At 42.6% G+C, this 19,708-nt stretch overlaps 2 protein-coding genes across 2 annotated transcripts; both read right to left on the reverse strand.

Annotated features, from left to right (window-relative positions):
- Nucleotides 1-398: 398 nt before the first annotated feature.
- dok3 (docking protein 3) lies at nt 399-11,879 on the reverse strand. The gene is made up of 6 exons (XM_034542750.1): nt 11,776-11,879; nt 11,580-11,682; nt 7,474-7,776; nt 7,100-7,190; nt 6,279-6,460; nt 399-5,988 (listed from the first exon to the last, which is right to left on the reverse strand). Exons 2-6 carry the CDS (start codon nt 11,634-11,636, stop codon nt 5,149-5,151), a joined length of 1,473 nt encoding a protein of 490 aa, XP_034398641.1. The 5' UTR covers nt 11,637-11,682; nt 11,776-11,879; the 3' UTR covers nt 399-5,148.
- A 53-nt stretch (nt 11,880-11,932) lies between these two features.
- LOC117737094 (probable ATP-dependent RNA helicase DDX41) lies at nt 11,933-18,405 on the reverse strand. Its single transcript, XM_034542749.1, has 17 exons — nt 18,243-18,405; nt 16,491-16,586; nt 16,228-16,378; nt 16,030-16,104; nt 15,829-15,889; nt 15,595-15,731; nt 15,409-15,481; nt 15,163-15,316; nt 14,854-14,990; nt 14,393-14,555; nt 13,818-13,949; nt 13,629-13,700; nt 13,443-13,539; nt 12,989-13,138; nt 12,795-12,866; nt 12,542-12,652; nt 11,933-12,350 (listed from the first exon to the last, which is right to left on the reverse strand). The coding sequence occupies exons 1-17, from the start codon at nt 18,267-18,269 to the stop codon at nt 12,214-12,216; spliced, it is 1,845 nt and encodes a 614-aa protein (XP_034398640.1). The 5' UTR covers nt 18,270-18,405; the 3' UTR covers nt 11,933-12,213.
- Between the last annotated feature and the right edge of the window lie 1,303 nt (nt 18,406-19,708).

Raw genomic sequence — 19,708 nt, forward strand, 5'->3', positions numbered from 1 at the left:
CAGTGACTTAAACTCACGAAGATCTGGTGTATGTTATGATAATATTCATACATGATTAAAACAATCTTTAAGTATAGTAAGGGTGAACAAGTTGGGTTGCGAGGATTAAACATGAACAGTGAAATACACTTCAAAGTATTAAATGTGTCTTTATGTATAGGCCTAACTAATAGTGAAACTCACATCCAAAGCCATCTTTGGGAATATAATATTCACATAATGTACACATATATTAATTAAACCGAGCCTTGAGTGTGTCATCTTGGTCACTTTAGTTTTATGGGTGCATTATTTTCATGGGTGTCATTTTGCTCCAATAACTATGAAATGCCGATAATTATTATGATGTTTAAATCAATTAATTAAAATGAACGATAGTAATCAAAAGAATCAGCAGGTCAGGTCAAATTTTTTTTAACAGGCAATAAAACTCCACATATGGAGAATACATGAAAAACAAATTAACAGTGACTTGGGTTTAAATGGATCCGTTCTTTTCAGGAAATTTCCAATTTCTCCTAGAATAATTTGTTCCTTGGAAAATTATGACAAAACTACAGAGAAGCATTACCTTAATTTCTGGATTATAGTTCTGTATTGTAGTTATTTTACGGCGTTGTAGTGACACGAACAGGTGGACAAAGAAACAGAGACAGTACACTTCAAACGAAAGCCTCCAAAAATAGAGTTGAATTAATTATAGATCGCTTGGGGCCATGGTTCCCCAACGGTGGCTCCCCGGGGATAATTGAGGAGCTTTTAAGGCGTCCGCCTCCCCAGTGGAAAGAGGACTGCTTTAATTCCACTATTAGGCCTGCTTCATTTACTAGAAAACAGAACTATACGGAGACGACGTATTATGATTGGAGCTGTCTCCATTATCGGTCCACGAGGAAGCCACCAAAGTAATGAACCAAGTATTTTACGGCGTTCAGCTGCAAACCGAACGCTCCGATTGGCTGAGAGAGGCACGTGTACTCTACAAGCACCCACAGTGTGCTGTAATAACTTTAGATGGTTAATACGAGTTGAGCGTCAGCTGTGTATGGAGTATGTATGTGTCGACACAAGAGGGTGCTGCTGTTGGCAGGTTGGGTTCAGGGTCTGAACAGTTCGGTGTCAGGAGGATAAACTGTTGGACTGTTGCCAGCTTCCATCACCAACGTCCATCCGGCAGCTGCAGACTGTAGTTGTCTGTGGTGCTCCGGTTGCCAAGTTGGTGACATATGAAACCATTACGGGCTATAAACCGAGTTGTGAGGTTGCTGAGGCATTTTGTGCCAAGACAGTTTGGCTGTTGTGCATCGCGGGACGCGGTGACACTGCAGCCTAACCCTGAACGCCTCTTCAAGGAGTCACTTGAAGGCACAGAACACACAGATGCTCACTGTGAACCACTTGATCCAACTTGTTTACGCGCTACAGTGCGCAGTATGTACCGCCTACCTGTTCCTGTTTATTATGACTCAGAGAGTCCACGTGGCACAAATGTTTCATTTTTGAGTGTGTTCGGGGTTTCATTTGAACATATTGTGCCGTTTTCGTTCGAGTTACTTTACATATTCAACATACAGTTTGCAAAATATGTTAGAAACGAAAGGACTCAAAACATTTAAGGCAGTTCAAATTAGCTCTACCAAAAGCAATACATAAAAACGCTTTTAACCTGACAATATAACATTACATTTTTCTATTGATATTGTACGATTTTTAAATGCAGACTTTTACTGGTAATGGAGTATTTAAGCAATGTGGTATACAGCATAGTATATACCTCACAGTCAACTCTTCCACTTGTTTAGGAAGGGGCCCGACACGGCTTGGACTGCACTGAAAAGTTTCTAGTTGACCCCCCTCCCTCCCCGCCCTGGTGCTGGGAGGGGGGGGGGCACATCAGTCAATTTCTTGCAGGAGGTCAATGGAAGCTGACCTTAGAAATGTTCCTCACACCTCCTCGGCCTCCGCTGCCACTCCCCCGCGCACGCCCCGCACCAGATGGGAGGTGTAGCCGCATTTTAAAATCCTGCGCGCAGGGTTGCAGGCTGTTGCGCCGGCAGTGGGGCTGAAGGAATGAAATATTCATGTCACCCCAAAAGTGAATGGACACCCCGGGACGGAGAGCGTGCCGATTTATTCAACTAAGACCAGGCCTCATTAAACTGCTGGCGGCGAGGCGGGTCACGGTGATTTTCTCTACCAGTGCTCCACCCCGACTGTCACACACACACGCACACGCACACGCACACACGGCCTCCACAAACAGAGGAGAATGAGAAGAAGATGAAAAAAGAAGAGGGGCACTTAATGCTAAATGTGTCCAACTCGCCGCCATCGCACCCGGACGGGTCTCCCCCCGGACGGCTCCTCTCGTGTAATTGATGACCTAATGAGTGATTAGCTCTCGTGTCGGAGCACCGAGTGTCGGTGTGAAAGCTGCGCGCGGCATATGGGAGACGTGGGTCACACGGCTGTGACAGAGGTGTGTGTCGGTGGGGGCTTGCGCGAGGTGCCAGGGGACACCAGCTGACAGGCACGGGGTTCACGTGACTAATCAACAATAAATTCGTCTTGGTGAAATGTAGTAATGACAATAATAATACGAACGGTGGAACCTGTTTGTGTATTATGCCGCATCCGTGATTGGACCACCGCTTCATGCTAAATGATTCATAAATCGCCTTCAGACAACTTTTCAGTTATCGTCTGCTGTACACAGGTGTGTCTCGAGCCTTGCCTTCCACCTGTTCGTTTTATTATTCTTCAGCAAATAATCCGAGAAAGATTGTCCACCGTTTACTGTTTGTTTGAGAACAAACTTAAACGCTGCCTGATCCTTCACGGGTCAGACCCATTGAAGGAGATATCGTGAGAAACTGCCCCACAAACCAAACGTACACAATAGCTGATGAATTTAACTATTTTAATAAATATAAACCTTATCAAATCTAATAAAAATAACGTGTGCAAAACTATTCGTTTAGGGGGAGGGAGGCGGGGAGGGGGTAGCTGAGAACACTTTAAAAGTTCAAGCTGCAAGCCTAATAAACGAACAACAAAAGAACAGTTTTGGCATGCGCACTTGTTACTCTTTATTTGTGGGACACTTCACTAAAGCCGACAGACACGCAGCCCAGACTTTACTGAACTCGCTCATTGTAGATCATCTTCTCCGACGCGTTTGAAACATATAGAGCCACGCTCTTAAATGATTAATACTTGTGGCTCCCCTCTGTGCGATCGTGATTGAGTTACAATGCACAATAGGAGAAGAAAAAAGTCGAGCTTTGTCTAATTGTTCGTTGCCGGGGTCAGAGGGGACTGCGCGATTGGCTGCTGCCTCCTGAGGCTGCAGGGCTGTCGCAGCGGTCGGAGGGTTGGGGAGTGACACCAAGGTGACTGAAGGCAGGCCGTGTATATAAGTGGCTGCTGGCGCACTGCGAACCCATTCCAGAGTGGAGGGCATCAGCCAGAGTCTTCCGCCGTGTGACCTTTCAGTGCCGCGCACGACCACGGGCCACTGCGGCGATGACTGCAAGGGCAGAGCTTTCAAGCTGGTCGGAGTACCCCGAGGACTTCACCCTGCTGCAGCAGCAACGCAACCACGTCAACTCCAAGACTTGGATTTCTTCTAATTCCCTCCATGCGTTCTCCAGGAGGGACGCGCACGCAGCCGCAGACGCGGGCCTCTCGCTGGAGAACCTGGCGCTGATGGGGAGAGTTCCCGACTGCGTGTCCGCTGCGTGCGCCACTGAGACGGACTCCGACCCGGCGGAGGAAGGGGGCAAGGTGGGCCACTTTGGCCCGCTGAAACCCCGGCGCGTCGCGGCCAACGCCAGGGAGAGGAGGAGGATGCACGGCCTGAACAAAGCGTTCGACGAGCTGAGGAGCGTCATCCCCTCGCTGGAGAACGAGAGGAAGCTGTCCAAGTATGACACCTTGCAAATGGCGCAGATCTACATCAATGAGCTGTCGGAGCTGCTGACCGACGTGGTCCACCCGGAGTGCATGAGCCCCCGTCCGGGCTCGGCGGACAAGACCTCCATGAGGAATCTGATTCACTCTCTGCGGCCAGACACTCCGCAGACCCCGGACCTGCTGACCGGAGAGCAGCGGGATCCCCCCGCTTCCGTCAGCCACCTCATAATATTCGGACCTCCATCTGACCTGGGGTCAAATCGATCACTGAGTTCTTCCAACAGCAGCGATGGGGAATCTTCGCTCCTCAGTGACTTGGAGGAGAGTCTGAGTAGAAGACAGTGACAGAAAACCCACTGACTTACGCTGCAGTGTCCAAATATTGCAGCTTGTAGAAATGTGATCATATGAGATATAGTCCTATATATTCTCCTGTAATTTTTTTGATAGCTTAGATGTTGCACTGCCAATGAAAAACATCGACGGAAATCTTGAATTTTTGTACTTGCTAAGGCCATGGTGGACTCTCAGAGGCCTTTTTTAATGCACTTTAGGGACTGAATCATCACTAAAGACATTCCTTGTGTCATTAGTGAAATGTGTCTAAATTAAAACAATTATTTTGGTATTTATGTATAGCTATGGGGTATTTTGAGGATTGTTTTGCTACAATAAAGATATACTTAAAATGCATGTGTTTTAAGTTGTTTTAGTATATTTCATTTTTTTGGTCAGCAATACATTTCAGTATACAGAGTTAGTTAATATTTCTACCATCTGAAGCGGACTGTCCAAAATACAGTAGGTAAGCTAATGATTTGCATGTGACAAAACCCAAGTGTTTTCTTTAAGAAATTTGAACTAGAAGAAGCTAATTCCAAGATGTTATTTAACTCACTGAATGTAACCAGGACTTTTTTTCTTTCAAAGCTATTTCCACAATGAAACAGTCCAACAGATACCGCAGCACATATAAAGCTTCTCTCAACATTCCAGCAGTGAAGACCAACACTGCTTGAATCCTCTTTTTGCTAAATTGGTCGGCAGAAAACATTTTTTTTTCCAGATGCCCTTTTCATGCAACAGATAAACATATGACATCTGCGAGCCAAAATCTGATGCCAAGTGTTCCCAGCAGAAGGGATGTTAAAGAAATAAAGAAACTCATCCTCCTTCACGGCAGTGTATCATGGTTTGATATTGCTCCTCCTGGTATGCCTCTTAACTAATAGCCTACTGAGAAAATGTGGGGCTGCCCGCTCCGGAGGGAAGAGGTGGTTGGAACTTTGCCAGGTCCTTAGAAATGATTTCTGCCAGCCTGTGTTTAAAACTGCCAAGGGTCTCTGTGGGGGTTACATGGGTGGAGGAGCTGATGGCCTCCTCCATCTCCGTCATGTCATCCAACGCCTCTGCCTGTGCATTGTACCCTGACTGGACGTAGTTATTCACAGGGGGCTGGCGCTGGTACTGGGGCTTGGCTGGGACGAAGGGGGCCGGGGACTGGGGAAGGGTGGAGGGAGGAGGATGGGGAACAAGCTGAGGGAGTGGCTGGGGGTTTAAGGGAGAATCCACTAGGTTCACGTCGGAATAGATGCACTCCGAGTCCATTGCGGGTTTGAACTCGTCATTTCTGATCATAGGAGCTGTGGCTCTCCTTAGTTTGTAATAAATGTTGTCCTCTGTGCCAGCATCCAGGGAATAGAACCGCTCATCCTCGTCCTCATCCTCGCCTTCCCCCAAAGAGAGATGAGCTTCGACAAGAGACAGCCGCTTTACATTTAGTACAGGGCAGTCATTAATAGTCGAGTAGTAGTCATCCTCTGTGTTATCAGAAGCGCCTGCAGGGCAGTAGAGAGGCGGAGCAGCGGGCCAGCAGGTGGTAGTCGGGACGATGACAGTGGACAGGTCGCCAAATGACCTTCTGAGGACTCGGCGTGGCTGGACAGAAGACTCTCTCTCCACGGAGCACTGCTTTGATATAACCTGGAAGATCTGGGGCCCGTGCCTGGACAGGAAGACGAACACTCCTTCTCCCGACTCACAGCGACGGCCCGCTTCAATGCTGAATCCACCCTGCAATCACATCCACACATCTTAAAGGAAGGGTTTGACATTTTGTGAAATCTGCTCAATTGTTTCCCTGCAGAGAGCTAGATGAGAAGATGCATACTATTAAACATTAGAAGGGTATCCATCTCCTCATCTCGCCCTCTGCAAGAAAAGCCAATACGTATATTTTCCAAAATGTTGAACAATTCCTTCTGATCTGAGTTGAATGTCAGGTGTGTGACGTGACTATGGTGATGCGGTTTGAATTCATTTGTGTAGCCTTTCCAATTTAGGGGAAATCATTAGTACTTTACCTCGACCAGTCCAAATTTGCGTAAGAGCTCGTATGGCCAGCGATAAATTGTGTGACCAGTACTGATGTCCAGCAGTATCACAGCCTCTTTTTCTGGGGAGACCAGATACTCCCCAGCCAACTTGCACCTCCTGGAGGCCTCTGTGCTCTGGACAATCACTTGGTACTGATTTGGGGTCAGATCTAAACATGAGAAGACGTGAACATATTTGCCACAAACATCGTATTTTTCATTCACGGTCTATTGAGCAGCAACACATCGGCAAAGGGAATACATGTACAGCAAAGATATTCTCATGCAGTAAAAAGGCCGATTTCAAATGACTTGCTTTCTGCTAATCTCTCTGTGACTGTGCTGCTTTTACAGTGTAATCCATTTGAAAATAAAACGAAATAAATGTTCGTAAGCCAGAGCTTGCTGACGCTAATACATTCCGCCGTTCATGTTTGAATAAATTAGTGACTTTAGCTCCTGCTCACACATATTTAGTGTTTCTGCTGATGCCTTGAATTTACCACGCTAGGACATCGAAACATCACTGCTAGTTTCTTCCTGGTCTTTTTGCTTTATTATAATACTTTTGCCAATTTACTCTTAAGACCTTGTTTAAGGATAATTCCAGTTTCTCACAGCTTGGGTCTAATTCTTGATTGCTCTTATGGGAGCACTGACGCGTCACTATAATATAGTTTGAGGGGCGAGATTGTAAAACAAATTGTAAAAACAGTCCATGCAGGTTTCTGATGATTACTTCAGGCACTCATTAAACCGATGGTTATTATTGATTGCTTGTTGACTGATCAGCTGTCGTCTGCCATTACCGGTTTTCCAAGATGAGTAAAGGTCATTGTCCTCCATGGTCAAGCCATTTCCTCTCTCGAAAGCCCCTTTGTCTGATTCCCTGGGATCCTTCTGTAAACACAGTGGCATGGTAAACATTACATGGAGTGTACACCACTCTCTTATCACCGTTTTATGACGTCTAAGAGGTAAGATGCAAGAAAGTACATCGCTTGTGCAAGCACAAGAATTAGAGAAGTGAATAGACAGAAGTTACAGATACTGCATTAACTTCCTCATTGTGCTATCTAACTCTGATTGTGGGGAATGATTATTTCCACTTTTCCCAAATTATAGCTCTGCTCACGATACAAGAAGAAAGGTTGCACTGATTGAGAGGAGAGCTGTGCGATACCTGGAAGGCCAGAAGATAGAGGGCACTGAGCCAGTCCTGGCTTGTCGTGGAGGCCAGGGTGTAGGTGCAATGAGTGGTGTATAAGTAGAAGGCGGTGCACCCAGGGGGGCAAGACTCCTTTGGAGCAGGGCGGACACTGAGGCAGTCACTTAGACGCACCACTTTTCTTTCAGGTGGTTTCTGCCGGCAGACTTTCCTCTGGTCAGCAGCAGCATTGTGGCCAAATACAGTAGAGAGCTCCAATCGCCCCACCCCCGTGGAGCTGGCCTTAAAAAGCGCCATCCATATTTTCCGCCAAGTTCTCTGTAGATTACACACAGGTAAATGGGAAAAGGTTAATGAGTCCATGTTGATATTGTATGTTATTGTATCATTAGGAGGTATGACATCTGTCTCTATTGATATACAGATGACACGCAGCTCTACATTTCTGATCTGAGTCCTGCTGACATTAAGTTTTACAAACCAGTAATCGACAGGCTTAAACATTTCTACAGATGCCGACAGGTAACGCAGAGATCACGGTTAAGATGAAGGACAGAGAGAAACGACTGCCTCTCACCTTTTACAAAGTGTATTGCAATAATACTGCCTGTAAGTTACAGAATTGTTTTCAAGATACTTGTCCTCATGAACCAAAGAGTTGCTGCATTTAGTTCATTCACCCCCCGACTCTAGAACGACCTCATTGTAGAGTTAAGTATATACACACCTGTCTTATAACAGATTAAAAGATACATTGTTTAACTAATAGGATCATTTATTGTATGTTTTGGCAGCTATTGTTTTTCCTTTTTATTTATTACCATATTTCCCTTATTTTTCTTGTTCTTAATCTTTTATAGATAAAGTGTATTAATAACAAATAGTTAGCATGATCCTTTGTGTATTACTGTCATAGTGCTTGCCAAAGGAGTTCCGATGAAAGATTCTGCCAATCTGAGGGGGCAGAACAAACCAAAAGGATTTTCACAAACAATCATATTGATCCAACATACGATTATTCACACCGTAGTTCTCCACATCACCTAGGGACCAGTATTTTAAGATGACCAAAATTGGGCAGACACAATCCGATAAGAGAGCGAAATAGTCAGCAAACTACATGTATAAAACATATGTGACCTGCCAGTTATTGACTAATAATATAAATTATGGGAGAACCAATACCAGATTTTCACCACTGAAGTCTCAATTTAAAAACAGATTAGCTGACTAGACATACACATGGGCGGAATGCATTGCCTAAAGTTTAGAAATTTGTATGCATGATGATGTGTAAGCAGAGTAATCTCCACATTGAGCTGAACTAAAGAATCGCTATATTTTTGAAATACAAGAAAGTATAATGATTACTCATTTGTATGACTTTACAAAGTTACTAAACCCCCTAACATTCTATGGAACAAATGTAATAAATTAAAGCTGCGAGCAGCGATGAAATTAGACTTGTCGATATCCTCAGGCCGTGACATGTAAAAAGCATGACAAGTTTGGGGCAGATTAGAGCAAGTCCAGTTGAGCGAGTAGGTGGCGCTCTGACTGACTGAAATTAGGCTTGTCGATATCCTCAGGCTGTGACTTGTAACAAGCACAACACGTTTGGGGCAGATTAGAGCAAGTCCAGTTGAGCCACTAGGTGGCACTTTGAGAATGTGAACAAATACATGCACCATGTGTCTCTACGTGAAGTGTAGACCATGTTGTGTAATTTTCATGTGAATCTGATGGATTTTTAGGCTTATTTGTTTTGGCCAGTAGGGGCGCTTTGAGAATGTGAACAGATACATGCATCACGTGTCTCTACGTGAAGTCTACACCACGTCATGTAAATTAAAGGTAAAAAAAAGTGCTAAAAAAAATTTGGCCTGGCTCCTGCACTCAAGTCATGTGTTTTATCTCACTGCGCCACCGGTTTGCTGAAACTTGTCATTTTATTTTTTTAGTAGGTGTTCAAATGACAATTTCGAATGTTTCTTCTTGGAAATGTGTTCAGGGCTTGAGAGTGGGTGAAAACAACATTTCTTTTTCGGAATTTTTTTGTGGGAGATAACGTTAAATGTATAACGGCAAAAAGTGCCTAAAACGAGCTAAAAAACGCGAAAAACGGCCAACTTCGGCGAATTATTGTAGTGCCCCCTAGTCTTCAAATCGCACAAGATTTCTTTTGCAAGTTAAGGCATGCCATGTGCACTTAGGAAAAATGTTACAAAGTGATTAGTCCCAATAGTGTTGATGCTATGAGCATTGAAAAACAAGACACGCCCCTAAGATGTTCATTGGGCCATAGATCCTTACCACAATGAGATATAAATAAATGATTGACATATTCTACGTCATCTGGCTTCAATGATTTGATTGATATACGGTTTTGTTGATTTGGACCAAGCATGTAGTTAACAACGTCAATTAGGTGTTTTTCACAACATTCAAAATGGCGGAAAATCTAAGTAGGCGGAATTTATGCTGTGTTCACACCAAACGCGGCGCGTCTGGGTCCCATGTAAGTCTGGGTCCCATGTAAGTCTGGGTCCCATGTAAGTCTGGGTCCCATGTAAAGTCTGGGTCCCATGTAAGTCTGGGTCCCATGTAAGTCTGGGTCCCATGTAAGTCTGGGTCCCATGTAAGTCTGGGTCCCATGTAAGTCTGGGTCCCATGTAAGTCTGGGTCCCATGTAAGTCTGGGTCCCATGTAAGTCTGGGTCCCATGTAAGTCTGGGTCCCATGTAAGTCTGGGTCCCATGTAAGTCTGGGTCCCATGTAAGTCTGGGTCCCATGTAAAGTCAATATACGGACGCGTTTGACGCGAATTCGCGTCGGGCGGCGCGAATTTTTCGCCCGAGTTGAAATATTTCAACTTTCGCGTCGGCGATAGCCAATCAGCGTTGAGATGCTCCGCCCGTCACTGTGCCGCCGTTGTTGAATCAGAAAAAATGGAGGACATCGTAGCGGTTTGCGGACCCCCGAGCTCTTTAATACAGCTACAGGTTAGCCTGAAGTAGCACTGGAAGCCGCAGTCATCCAGACGCAGTTCCTGGAGAAGACGGTGAAATTCACCGAGCTGTGTGCGGCGACGGGTGATGTTATGAACCCAAATACGAGGGCGGCTGATGTTCCGACGTTTGTGGTATTTCTACAACAAGTACAGAGTAGAAATAGTGGCTATTTCTTTCATGGCGGACGGCGGAAGTTATAACTGTTTTTACGGAGCCGCGGAGATAAGCCACGCCCCCTTTCGCGTCAAACGCGTCTGCGCAGTGACTGCATGGGATCTGGACGCGCGTTTGGTGTGAACACAGCACAACTTGTCGGGCGTCGAAACTCACGCGAGTAACGCGTTTGGTGTGAACGCAGCATTAGGGGTCTGAGAGGCTTTTTTGTAGAGCAGGTGGATATGGACATGTGTGAAAAATGTCAAGTCAATCGGACATTCTGGGTGAGGGGCGTCGCCGGTCAAAATTGGAGGGGGAGAGCAACTATGAAATTCAAAAATTTGACTCCTTGATCATACGTCTATTTTCACCAAGCCTGACAAGCGTGCCAAATTTGGTTAGTTTTAAAAATGTCTACGTACCCCCAAAATGCGCCCAATGTTTTAAAATAAAAAGCGGAATAATAATAAGAATCCTAGCAATTTCAATAGGGGTCCTCTTGGAGGACCCTAATAAATAAAACATTTTTAAAAAGGTAATGCAGTTTCTTAAAAGCAATGCCACCTGGAGTGCAGTGACATTTCAGAATTCAGTCAGTACAAAAACAAATTGACTAATAATTATGTAACTTTGTTTGAGTGGTAACACGGTACTAAACATCAGGTAGTTTTTACAAAATGCTCAAAGGTTTTCAAAGTGCATTCAGAGAACCCACTGCACAATTTACTCAAGCTTTATATATTCAAATAGTAATTGTCTTTGCGTGCAATGAGTTTCTATTCCATATGCTCAATGTATTGTCAACTGAGCCTTTGCTCATTTCAACTAAGCGGTTTCAAAAAGCCAAAATACCGTCACGTTTGACCGAGCTATTCCCTTTTCATATGGACATCAGAAAAATAATAATAAGACAACGATCAGTTCCACAAGTCTGCTGAATTTCTAGAAGACTTACTTTTCCAAACTTGACCCCATTAAGATGGAGCTTCCCTTCCTTGAAGATGACATCCATGCTTGTAATCTTTGTCTGTAAATCTTTCACTCTGGTTCTTGCTGCTCTGTGCTCAAGATGTAACAAAGCAAAAGGTTAAAATTAGATTTCTACACCAGTGGAATAATTGTTTCCTTGACGTCACCAGCAGCTGTCATACCATTTGTGTACGTCTAAACGGCCAAATATCTCTGATCTGCAGTTGCAAAAGAAAAGACACACAAGTTGCGTACTGCTGTTTTCTTGAGTCAAACTTCCCTTTCCATTATTCTGCTTGTTTTAGCAACTTCCTTCTCACACAAAACCAGTACCACACCTTTATATTTCTCCAGATGAAACAGATAAAGTGGCTTTATTTACAATTGGAATATCAAAAATGTATATAACAAAGGCAACGCATCAAGAACAAGTAGGACAGATTTCAAGCAAAAAAGGTAAAAAGAAAATTCATCTGACAGAAATGCAGACGATGTCAGATGAGGATAACAAAAATACACTTCCTTAGTTCAGTGATACAACAACCAGCTGTAGCATTTCCTCAGAAATATTTCTCAGTTCCGTGTTGCATCGAATACTCTTTTCTCTTAAAAAAACCCTCTTAGAAGTCCATTGAACTATGAGCCAGGTAGTCTTTTCGCCCGATGTTGGTGACCTGCTTGGTCTGCATGGCCTCCAACTTCGGACAGTCTGTAATACGATGACCCAGACCACCACAGAATGTGCAGCCCCTCTCTCCTGTGAAAACACGAGCATCAGCTATGTCAGAAAGGGTTTACAAACACTCAAAGCTTCATTTTTGAGATTATCACATCAGGTTAGAAGAACATTTATAAGGAAACAGGAAGTACTTACAGAGTAACGCATATGCAAAGCGCATGCAGGCCTAGAGAAAGAAATGTGAACTAGATTTGGTGTGAACAACTCACCTCCGATGTCCAGCATGGTCTCGTCTCCTGTCTGGAGCACCTGGAGGACCGGAGGAACCTTCTGCTTGGCCTCAACGAGCAGAGCTTTCAGGTCCATCAGCACTGACTCGTCTATGGGGAGAGACGTACATTTACCGTTAACCTACTGCAATCAACACCGCATAAAACGGACAAAATTCTCCATCAAACATTCTGAGAATCAATATATACAGAAATGAATTAGATCATAATCTTGACTGGTATTTTTCCTTACCGCAGCCTTTATTGATGAATGTAGTGGCAATACCGGTCTTGCCTGATCGCCCAGTTCTTCCAATTCTATGGACTGAAACAAACAATTTCAACAAATCAGCTCGAACAATTTGAGAAGAACAGATGATTATATAATGCATCACTTTTGATAAGGTCCACATATATAGACACACATATATACACATGTCCTCTTACCATAGTTTTCTATCTCCTCAGGCATGTCATAATTCACTACATGCTGTATAGCTGGGAAATCCAGACCCTTGGAGGCAACATCTGTGGCAACCAAGACATCTTTTTTTCCTTCTTTAAATGCCTCTATAGCTTTTGTTCTTTCCTCCTGATCTAAAACAAAAAAAATTAAACGAAAATCAACAAATATTGCATAAACTGTATTTTGCAAGACAATGACAAATGGAAAATGAGAGAGAGAAGTGTCTGCAATACTTTCAAAGTCTTGGAAAAGAAAATGTTGACATTTGTAAGCAGGATGGCATCTGGTGGTAAAGATGAGCAACTACAAGAGAGGGCTGTTTACATGAAAGCTCCCTGAAACTTGATGCTTGGTTCCTCCAAATACCATATTCATCTACGGGCGCTATTACTATGTACCGATGTGTTTTTAGACCGAGGACGGCGCTCTGCGTACCTTTTCCTCCATGGATGGCCACCGCCTCGACTCCTTTTAGCAGCAGATACTCATGGATGGCATCGACATCGGCCTTCTTTTCAGCAAATATCAGCACCTGTTGATGTGGACAAACATTATTTTGTTAAATTTGACATGATTGAGTTATGTATTACTGTCAACGTCCTAACATGTGGAAGTACTGACAGGTGGTGGTGTTTTCTGGAGACACTCCAGCAGGTACACCATCTTGGCCTCCTCTTTGACATATTCCACTTCCTGCATGCACACAAACACACAATACATTTATTATGAAGTTCACATATTTGTTTATACCAATGGGTTTATAAATTTAATGCAATCAATTCCCCTGAAAACAGTGACAAATGAACAAACCTGGATGACATCCAAGCTGGCAGCTCCGGCCCGGCCCACGTTGATAGTGATGGGTTTGACCAGTGCACTCTTGGCAAAGTTCTGGATCTTCTTGGGCATAGTGGCGCTGAAAAGCAGAGTTTGCCTTTGTCCCTAGATAAAGAAATAACACATTATGTGACTTTTAATGTCAGGTAGACTCAAAACGTTAGGCTGTAGCTTAGTTTTCAAGACAAGATTTTAGTCGGAAAAATAAAGAAATCCAGCTCAGCTGGAAGATGGATTTAGGCTACTGGTTACTTATGTTACTGCTTAAGTTATGATGAAGTTGGCTGCTGTTGCAGAGAGTAAGTCTTTTTCTGAACCTGTAATGCGTAGCCTATTTTTTGCTTTAAATGTATTGAGTAGCAGATCGTACAGACAAATTTAGGAGAAATTTGAATTATTTATATTGAACTGAAAACATAGCGTGTGTGTGAAAATATGATGAAAATTATATTACATCCAATCCAGTGGGGAATTTGTCCAACCAGGGCTTTAACGACTAACATGATGAAATGTCATTTGGCATCCACTGCTGCAGAGAAGAACCTCACCTTGAAATAGGAGAAGATGGTTCTGATGTCTTCCTCAAAGCCCATGTCAATCATCCTATCAGCCTCATCCAGAGACAAGTAGCGGCAGATGTCCAGACTCACCATCTTCTTCTGCAGCAAGTCCATCAGTCTGCCAGGGGTAGCAACCATCATGTGGACACCACTACAACCAGGAGGAGATACAGATTCAGGGGGAAAATGAACTCAAAAAGAACTCCTTGCTTGTATGTCTAAAATGCTGTATTATTAGTGAACAGGTCCAGAGATGGTCATGTTAAATGCTAGTCCTATGAATTATTTATGTAACGCAGTATGTCTGGACCCTTTGCCTATTCTGTTCCTTTCTGAATGATTTAATGTAGCTGAATTATGCATTCTTTTGCGCGACACTAGTTCTCACTGAAATTCTGGAGAAAAGACAGAAACAGATGACGTTCACACAAATCTTCACTCTGACTTACTGATTTACTACATCCATCTGATCCTTGACAGACATTCCTCCGATGCAGAGGGCAGTGCGTAGCTGAGGAGCGCCTTCCTCCTCCAGCAGCTTGCAGTAGTACTCAATGATGCCGTGAGTCTGCCTCGCCAACTCTCGCTGGTGTGTCAGAGAAAGGTATTCAAATCAGATATGCTTAGTTGCAAAAAAGGAAAAAGGTAAGGTTTCTCACAGTAAATTCCTAAAAGGCAAACAGTAAGGAATGCTGTGTTTTTAAACCACCGTTGAGGCTTTATGCTGTATTTCAAGCTGTTTGTCTTGTGTGTCTTACTGAGGGACAGATGATGAGTCCATACGGTCCCTCTCTCTTAAAGAAAGGCAGCCGTTTCTCCTGCTCCAGGGAAAACATGATGATAGGCAGAGTGAAGACCAAAGTCTTTCCAGAACCAGTGAAGGCTATGCCAATCATGTCTCGACCTGACAGACTACAGACAAACACGGTCAGTTTATGAACAGTTTACATGTACTTAACATATGCTTCAAACTTGTATAGAATATATGCATTTCCTGTACTTACACTGTAGGAATTCCTTGAATTTGAATTGGCGTAGGATGCACAATACCCTTCTTTTTCAAACCTTTTAGAATTGCTGCAAAAACAATAAACCGATCAGTTGCTAGTTGTCGATTCATATGCGACCACTAAAGGCCTTGCATAGAAAGACAATGTGTTGTTCACGTGTCGGAGAGGGTGTGTTATTACCCGGTGGAAGCTTCATCTCCCTGAAACTTTTGATTGGAGCAGGGATGCCGTCTCCATCAACAAGGATGTGAAACTTCTTCCTGACGCGCTCATGTCGGGTGTTTGGCATGTTCAGGATGTAGCGTGGTGCCTTCCAGCTATAAAGAGCATTCATGTTAAATAGTTTAATAGTTAATAAGTTTTTTAAAAAAATCAACAATATTACTTTATAGAATTCACTATTCAAGAACATACCTTGTTTTTATGGGATCGTCATATATGATACCTTTAGCCATTTCCTTCACCGACATTAGAGCTGAAAGAGGGGCGATTCAATTAAATAATTAGTTTTTCAAGTTTAGAGCATTTTGCTCAAACTGCTTTAAAATGTTGAGGTTTATCAAAGTAAACTGATTAATAATTCAACATTTGAACTTGACAGCATTATCATGTTACCTCTGCCCTCTGCAACGCTCTCAAGAATCTTCTCTTCCTCCTTCAGCTGCTTCTCCTTGGCTGACTCCTTACGGGCTGTAGACACAAAAACACAAAGCAGGTGAGAAATCACAGACCCAATGTGGTAAAATGTAATGAGCAGCATGATGATAACAACAGCGATCATAACCCAGAGTGGGTCATATTTGAAGTAGATACCTTCTGCTTTTTCCTTGAGGTGCTGATGCTGGTCGAGAAGGCTGACATTGGAGCGTGGACCAAGACCCTCATCTTCATCCCTCTGCTCCTCCCCACTGTCCTTCTGCTCGTCGTCCACCGCCTTTCCTCGCAGACGTAACATCTTCTGTAGCTGTGAGGTACATGTTAAATAGATAAATATTAAATTTGAATATATGGCAACAGGAGATATATACAAGTGTGCCGTAAATATTTATTTAACTTTTATAGTACTGATAACTTACCACTTGGTGTTTCCTTATTTTGACGGGAACATACGGAACATAATTGTTATCCTCTGATCCTTCTGAGCCAGACTGTTCATCCTCCCCATGGGATCTCTGAACAAACACATGACCAATATCAATAGTATTATCTCTTGGTTAGAGCTCAGCATTTAGCCAGAGTAGCCTTGAAACACATCCAGTGAAAGTCCTTCTAAAAAGGCATGCAAAGCGGCTGGTACATTTTCTTTTTTAAATGTATATGCAGACAAGTAATGGTACTAGAGATCACCTCAATGTAATTTCATACTTTGCTATTATTTGGATGTGATAAATCGGTGTGCACCAGAGTCCTATAGGAGAACATTTCTGCCAACTGCAATAAGACTTGATAATAAATCACCTCTGGCCAGATCCTCATTCAATTGAATCAGTATCAATAATCCTAGCACCGCTTTTGTCATTTAGTTAGTTAATTTAATACCTATTCTATTTCACTGTATATAATTATAGTTCACTGTATATACTTTGCATTTTCTTTATTATTGAATTTTCTTAAATTGCATATGTTCTGTTCTGCTATTGTATTGTATAGATTGAGCATTTGTCCTACTTGATATTGTTATATTTACTCTGTAACTTTGCTTGCTGCTGCTACAAACAAATGCCCCCCTGGGGATGAATAAAGTATATATCTATATGCATGTGCCACATGGCTACATAGTTGCACAGTATGGCAATAGGATTTTGACAGATAATATTAGATGTTCAAACACACTTAGCAATAAAGTTGATTTAAGCTCATATCAACTGTTCAGATGATAACAATTTGTTTTATATACACTTCTGCAAGAGGCTGTCTAACTGTAAATGTTTCAATCAGATAAAGGGACAAGCCGACATCCTTTCAGACATCTGTACTTTGTTTAGCGGTCACTTTAAGATTGTGCCTCCCCGCTGAGAATGGCACACACCTCGAGGGTATGCAAACCAAAAACACTAGACTTTGTAATTATGTTTTATGGCAAAGTGCTGTTTAATTACGATATCTTCATTGTGGGGTTCAGCAATGGTGATAAATAAGTCATCAATGTTGTATTATACTCAGTAGAAGTAGCATTTCTTTGATAGACCTATAATGATTGGATATTTGAAGGTTTCCTTGATTAGTGCTGCTGTGTCAAAATGACCAAAAGTATGTGCTTGATAGATCTATCGATAAAGTTACAATATAGATTAATTACTGGCAGATGTATATTTTACTACCTGCATCCACCTCCTTTTCCAGACCAGGATATGAGAACAACCACGCTAACTTAAGTGTCCCATCATTTATTTCGCCTCACTTCCGCGCTTTCCTCCCGTTTACTGCCCGTCAACTTTATTCTTACGTGACTATTCCTAACATGAAAAGAAGGAAACCGCAGGTAACGCTAGTTGTCTTCAAAGCTGACTTTTAGGATAGTAGAAACGTCCCCACTGCGTGCTGCCCGTGAATGTTGAGCCACTGAATTGTGGGTAACGTAAGTTGATTGTCGAGTTTTAACGAACGCGGTTTACATTCATACAAAGTCGGATTGCAAATCCCATATTAATCATACATTTTATTTTAACGTGTTTCATTGACCGGCTACTATTACTTTAAATACGTAATTGATAACGTTTTGAAGCGGAGTTCCGACACTAAGCTTGGCTAGCTGGCTAACGTTAGCCAGGGCTAGCTAGCTGAGTAACCTCATAATGTCAATGATAATATAGTTACGCCTAACTTACCTTTTTGGGTCCATTTTCAATCTCCATTTTATTTATGAACACAGTAACGTCCTCTATGTGCTAAATCCGCAGAGCTGCTGACCAAACACTCTGCACAGAATTCAATAAGTGTACGTAATCCACATGTTTACACAATACACGAAGCCTCGATACTGTACGGCGCGCCGGGAGGGTCAAACTTAAGGGACGCGGCAACCAAACAATTCCGTCTGGTGCTAGAGAGGCAGTTCGTGCATGGAAAACCAAACCAAAAGATAATCTTAGAAAGCAAACACCACACTGTATTTTTGTCAAAACTGTATTGTTTTTCACCTTTCGGAACGAAAGATTTTTCACAGTATAAAAAGTGGAAAAAAAAGAAACAAGCCAACATACACTTGGCTATTTATGATATAGTATAAATCTACATTCGAAACATTAAGATAATCTTCTCTAATTGAATATAACCTGGAAAGCATCAGAGATGTTATATGAAAACAAAATCTCAGCACAGGTTCAGGAAAGAAATGATTCACCTCAATGAAAGCCATCAGCTATAAACATGGTTCCTGGTGTAAATCCCAAGGCCCTTGGCCCAAAGGTATCAAGTCGTCAGTGATATTTCTCATCAAAAGATGATCAAGACTTGGACTTGGATAGGCTAGCTGAGGTACAGGGTGCCACCAAGGTCACAGTACAGGGAAAGGAGTAGTATGGTTGAAAATATCTCACACAACCCCAGAGAAACGCATGAAAAGGCTCAAAAGGGCCCTAAATAGTCACTCAATATGTACAAGCATTGAAATGAACTGTGCCAAACAATGTGTGATGGTTCCAACGTTAAAATGAACATTGCACATGGGTGTACCCGTCACTGCTGGGCTATAAAGGCTAATAGAACAGTTAAGAGTGAGAAAACCGGGGTAAATTACTTTGTTCTACAGATGGCAAAGTGTATAATGGTTATTACTATAAAAAGATATAATTTTTCAAGATTAACACCAAGGGAAGGTTGACAGCGAAGCAACAGACACATTTAACTTCACCCAATACAGGACTGGTGGACAGTATTTAGAGGTTTCTGTTCAACACATCATGCGTGGGGGACGTATTTGCATTGGTACTTCAATGGATTTATAGTTTTTAAGATGCATCTTGCTAAATGCTCCATTCGTTGGTGTACTGAACTGTCAAACATTCATGTTGTTTTTTTTAATTTTTTTAAATACATTTCATACAAAACAATAAAAGTGTAGCAGCTGGGTAACCAATTGTTTATCATTTAATTTTGGGCAACTAATTACTAAATCGTTTGATGATCATAATTAAATATTGAGAGACCAATGAATGCACTGCAGTCTGTTTTTGAGTAAAATCAATGTAATTGTCGTCCCACATTAAGTGAACATGTTGTTGTGTGCCGCTTGTTGACAGTTGTACAGTAAAAGACAAATGTCTCTAGTGTCTACTGTGATTGGTGTAGCAAG

Source organism: Cyclopterus lumpus, chromosome 10 (genome assembly GCF_009769545.1).
Source record: "Cyclopterus lumpus isolate fCycLum1 chromosome 10, fCycLum1.pri, whole genome shotgun sequence".
Classification (NCBI taxonomy): domain Eukaryota; kingdom Metazoa; phylum Chordata; class Actinopteri; order Perciformes; family Cyclopteridae; genus Cyclopterus; species Cyclopterus lumpus.